The sequence below is a fragment of the Gymnoscopelus microlampas genome, assembly GCF_963454915.1.
Source record: "Gymnoscopelus microlampas genome assembly, chromosome: 11".
Taxonomy (NCBI): Eukaryota; Metazoa; Chordata; class Actinopteri; order Myctophiformes; family Myctophidae; genus Gymnoscopelus; species Gymnoscopelus microlampas.
The window spans coordinates 22910646-22916645 of NC_139948.1; the positions used below are offsets into that span (position 1 = coordinate 22910646).

The 6000-nt window shown below is 39.1% G+C and overlaps 1 protein-coding gene across 1 annotated transcript; it reads right to left on the minus strand.

The window, feature by feature from the left end:
• Positions 1-1157: 1157 nt before the first annotated feature.
• Positions 1158-5545, minus strand: LOC311054667 (uncharacterized protein; the record flags this gene model as incomplete). The annotated part of the gene is made up of 6 exons (XM_084070671.1): positions 1158-1598; positions 1955-2011; positions 2121-2153; positions 2454-2550; positions 5041-5169; positions 5465-5545. The coding sequence occupies 6 exons, from the start codon at positions 5543-5545 to the stop codon at positions 1564-1566; spliced, it is 432 nt and encodes a 143-aa protein (XP_083926797.1). The 3' UTR covers positions 1158-1563.
• Between the last annotated feature and the right edge of the window lie 455 nt (positions 5546-6000).

Consider the following 6000-nt stretch of genomic DNA (forward strand, 5'->3'; position numbering starts at 1 on the left):
TTCATGACATGAAATGCAGCCCAAAGTGCTTTACAGAGCAAGACAAAAGCACAAGTGCTAAACAGAAAAAGTACAAATAATGTAACAATAAAGCAAAAAAAGAAAAGCATAAAACAACATTAAATGAGTGACACATGAGTGACACATTAGAATAAGTTTACCTTGATGGATTACCACAAGGAACCAATAGCAAATACTGCCCAACAGCTGTAAGACAAGTGCTCAGAAAATAAATATGATGGACAAGGTCATCTGCAAGAATAGGCCAAAGGGGGTGATTGAAAAGGAGAAGAACTTGAGGAGGAAGTCAGGAGGAGGGTGGCTTCACTTGTAGTTGATTCATAGTGGAAGTAATAGAGTGACCCGGTAACACACTACTGTTACTTTGTAACACTTTATGCATTTTCAATTCATATACACAGAAACACATACAGTATACACCACCCACGGGGAACAGACAATGTGAATACATTCGGTGTGGCAACCGTAACTTAACCCGGACTAATAGATGTTTCAAAGACTGACCTCTAATGACATTTCTAGGGTGTTTTTTTTTTTCTCGATGTGAGCACTTTCACCGCTCACTCTTTTGCACTGAACGAATGGACACTTTTTTGATTGGCATTGCACTGATAATTATTTGTTTTATGACGAGATACAGTGAGACACTTATGAAGCACTGACTGTAATGGACATTTTATTAGTTTTTACCTCAGTTTACCGTTGTTCTGTATTGTTGATGCTTTTTCTTACTCTTTACCTGTAACTTTAACTGCTGTGCCGCCTCTGGGCGACTGAATTTCCCCTGTGGGATAATAAAGGTATCTATCTATCTATCTTGCAAATCTAGGGGAAAAGACACATTGAAAAAAGCACCAACACACATCTGACAGCAATTTGAACAAAATACGTTTTTTTTTAATTGAAGAAATTGCAACAACATTCCATGTTCTCACATTGAGGTGTTAATACAACACAGACAGACATTCCCAGCAGTGAATCAAGTTAAATCAGCAATGAATGATATGTGATATGATATATGAACTATTAGTAAACCACATCCTTAATGTTCTGAATATCATTTGATCATAAGTTAACCACATTTCTCACAGCCAAAAAGCAGGTTCCAGATTCATCGTTACACAAACTTACTTCAATACAAAATAAAGATACACTTAGCAAATTTTATCGACCCAACTTGCTTTGGCATGAAACAAAAAAAACGTAGACAGCAACATAAGGCTTGAGAGAACATGGTGGAGTATAACTGTAAACGTTATCGACAACAAGGATTGTAGTTCCACAGCAATGGCTGAGGCTATAATTTAAGTTAACTTCAGCATTTTTACTACAGTATGATTTAAGTTCAAATTGCATCATCTCCCACGATCAGTAAGGCATTATGTCGTTATCATGTCAGCACATGTGTATCTGTACATGAATACTGATTGTACAGTAGGATCATTGGGGCTAATGATTAGAGAGGAAATTACAGTTGAATTGGCGTGGTGGTCATGGTTGGTTGATTTAATCTCTCCTCTTTCATTTTAATCTCTCCTCTTTCTAATAGTACTCTGGTTTCCATTCCTCCTCTGAGTCTGAAAAAGTAAAGAGAAACAAAAATCATTAGAATGGAGTGTTTTTACAATGTTCTGCAGAATTTCCAGTTCAACAGTCGGTTGAATTGATTCCTTTCTTTCTCTGTCTCATTCTGTCTCTCTGTCTCAATGTTTTGCTGTCATTCTCAGATATATACACAAACTAACACTAAAACATTAGATGAGACTCCCCTCTGTCCCTCCCCTGTCTCTCTCCCATGCAAACATTACAGAGTAAAATACATGGTGTTTAAGTGTGGCCTGTAAGTCAGTTATCCCCTTTTTCCAGGTAAAACAAGGGTTTAACAATTAACGTTTTGACAACAAAGACACAATTAGTTAATAGTTAACACTACCTCTATCAGAGCTCCTTCTTCCCATCAGTCCAACAAACATCTCCCCTCCTTTATTTCCTAGTGAGAAAAATAAATAAGAATGACTGTGGACAAAATGCTCAAATCGCTAAAAAGTTCAAAGTGAGTATTCATGTTTACCACTTGATTTAAAATGTGGACTACTTACTTTTCCTTCCCGATCTCACAGGCTGAGAAGCCCCTGAAAAAAACAAAAATAAAACTTGTTTATATAGATTAGTAGGCCTACCTTAAAGACAGATAAGACAAAGTGTGTGTGTGTGTGTGTGTGTGTGTGTGTGTGTGTGTGTGTGTGTGTGTGTGTGTGTGTGTGTGTGTGTGTGTGTGTGTGTGTGTGTGTGTGTGTGTGTGTGTTAATATTGTAGTGCCATACATTTTATAACCTCATGGAATACAGATGTGTGAATACTGACGAATTATGTTTGCACACAATATAGTTGGTAAACAATCGATCTGATTCTATTGATTATTTGTACTTTACCTGTGCTACGTCCCATAAGACCATGGAACTGCTGTGCTTTGGACCGCTTGATGAAGTCTGCCAGCCTGATGCTAAGACCCCTCTCTGGTGGGTAGCCCTACAGTATCACAAAACACACAATAAAGGGTGTTTTATTAGTGTGGTTGCCCAACAGGGCAACCAGACTATAGTACTCTATACACTTTATTTATAGATTAACTTTTTTTCAAACCGGATCTCCTCCCACAGTTTTTATCCCCTAATGTTGTGCCATATATCAAAATGACCGTCTAAATCGGGAATCGTGCGCTTGTATTTTGCTAAGAGATTGGTTAAATAGTTTAATTGATATTGATTTATTAGTGCATTAAATGTCCCCATCCACTTTAATGTAAAAGTGAAAAAACTCAAATTCAAGTATTTTTTTCTCAGAAACCGTAAGAGCTAGAGTTATCAGATTTGGAGGGATAATTCATAATATTGTCCGAAATTATTGAAAAAAATATCACACCATTCGGCCTCATGGTGGCGCTATAACAGCCCCCTTTACGTTTTGGCCTGTAACTCTTGAACCGTAGGTCCGAAAATCAAAATTTATTTTCACCTGGATTCCTTGGGTCACTACGCATCTCCCCATATAGGCCACGCCCATTTGCGTCAGGATAGATTTTTTGATATTGATTTATTTCTGCATTAAATTTCCCCATCCACTTTAATGGGAATTGCAAAAACTCCCATTCAAGTATTTTTTTCTCGGAAACCGTAAGGGCTACAGTTACAAGATTTGGAGGGGAGGTTAATAGTTTTTTGCGAAATTATTACGAAAATAATCACACCAGTCGGCCACATGGTGGCGCTATAACAGCCCACTTTACCTTTTGGCCTATAACTCTTGAACCGTAGGTCGTAAAATCAAAATTTCTTTTTCCCTGGATTCCTTGGGTCACGACGCATCTTCCCATATAGGCCACGCCCATTTGCGTCAGGATAGATTTTCCGCCATTTTGAATTTTCTTCAAAACACACTTTTTGCTCCTTTTCCTTCAATTTTTTTCCAAATCTCACACAAATCGGTACACGTGATCTATGGACCCATGCGATAAACCTATCCAAGCGGAATTTTGATAGTCCCTACCGTCCGTCCGTAAATGGCTTCCAAAGTTAGCGGGAGGGGCCCGTTTGACCAAAAATGCCATAAATCACGAACGAAACGTCCGGTCAATCCCAAATTTGAATCACATGTCGAGGGTGGTATACTAAACCAATCCCCAAAAGCATTTCTACTTTGATCCATAGGGGGCGCCACGAATGCTCGAAACGTAACCGTTTGATGCAAAAACATGATTTTTGGGGGATCAATCCTCTAAAAATTAAACGCAGGCGATCTCAGGAGTGACGTGACGATGTAATTGGCGCAGTCTCCGACGGTATTCCTCCCGGCGTATTACTGGAGTCCCGACCGCGTCGGCGCAACCACACTCTGCAATTTCCCCGGAATTGCGACGCGTCTAGTTTTCTCTTTCTTTTTAATCTTGGATGAATTGCATTGCAATTAATAAAAAAGTAAAAAGAGATGCCAATTTCCCCAACTATTAACCACTCGTTAATAATATTTAGCCAATACATAAATAATGAATACATACATAAAAATGGTAAGGAAATGCTCAGGAATCTAACAAAAATAGTCAAAATATGCAATGATTAAAACAAAACACTGTAATAAATAAATCTCATACTATTGACATACAAATGATCGAATGAAAGGTTATATTGCATTTAAAGCCAGGTGCAGCGTTTCTGTCGCTGTCTGCGGTGCTGAATGTGACTGCAGGATATGTGCGCTGAGGAAATCGAGATTTAAGAGCGGTGAATAGGATTTTGTGATTCAACTTTGATACGGATGAATCTGATTGATACAGTATACTTTCTCAACGTTTGCTATCCAAGTCGCGCAATGTAATTTCACTTGGGAAAGTGGCAGTAGACAAACCGAAAATCTAGGTAAATGTTAGTAGCCTACAACAAAAAGTATGGGCCGTAAGATAACACCTTTTTTTAAAATGATAAAGTAAGAACTTGCTTTCTCGGCAGAGACCCGGCTGATGAAACAACATAGGCAGCATTTAATGCGGAGCAGAACTCAGATTGAGATCCCATGTGGTTTCTGACAGCAGTTCGATAACTGCATAATTGGTAGGATACTGCAGTAGTTCTCAAACTTTTTCAAGACAAGGACCCCCACATTGATGTAAAAATGTGAAATGTAGGCCTATTTGGCCGCGGACCCCCATCTGAAAATGTTGTGTAACAGGGAGTCCCTGGCACACAACATAAATCTTCCCTTCTGGGGGTCCCTGGCAGGGAGAGAAGATTTATGAAAAAAATAACATTTTTGATATTTCTCAAGAAAAATAGATGTACAAGCTCGCAGTGCAGCACGAAGTGACGCGTAGATCTGCTATTTTTCAATAGCCAACATATAAATGGATAAAGTGGTTAAAATGATTGTGACGCTTACATTAACTACTTATGCTGGAACCCACCCAAGGACCCCTGGGGGTCCCCGGACCCCACATTGAGAACCAATGTTAAACTGATATCATCTCACCTGCCAGTTCTCAAGTGTCCAGATGTCTGCGTCCTCTTCGCCGGGGAGAGGAGACCCCAGTGCGCCGTAAAACACCAGGGCGAACAACGCCACAAGCAGCAGCACCACAAACTTCACCATCTCCATCTTCTACACAAAAAGTGTTAATAAAGTGCCTGCAGTCAAAAAGGTCTCCAACCACTACGAATGAATGAAAACGCCGGCTTGCTCTATCGGACGCATGCAGATGTATAATAGGCCTACCGTAACCTAGGCTACTTTCTGCGCTGGTTTCTGGGATCTGGACTGGAGAGACCTCGAGGTCCTGCTTCGTGTTTGTTTTTGAGGTCGGTTTGCCCTTATATGCCTCGCCACGCTCCTCCCTACTTCTGCCAAAATATAATAAATGTCTACATGACGCAGACACGCCGGTGAGTAAACGTACCTCTGTGTCTAATGCCATCTGACCGTTTCCCAAACTGTGATGGATGGATGTGGAGATCATCATGTTCTCCATGATGTTCATGTTGCTCACTCATGATTTTTTTTTCTTCACACAAATCTTTATTTATAATCATGACATGAAATACAACACAATACAAAACAGCCATACAACAAACACAAACAAAGAAGTTATTAATACATCGATACAACAACATCAGAGCCAGGGGGGTTTACTAACAGAAAACATTAAAGAGTGAACACAAATTTAAAGGACAGTTCTTGCAGCGTTCTTATTTTTTGGGTCATAAATTGCTCTAGGCTACTGCTTGGCTTCAATCTCAAATACAATGAAAGAGGTTTTGGAATTACAACATTTTGATTGATGTATATGAAATTTAGCTAGAACAATGATCGAATGAATTATGAAAACCTAATTTTTCTTATTATTACTATTATTATTGAAGCAAAACAGTAGGCTACATTTAGCCAAATACAAATACAAGTCAGAGTCAACATTAACAACAATATACTGAGATA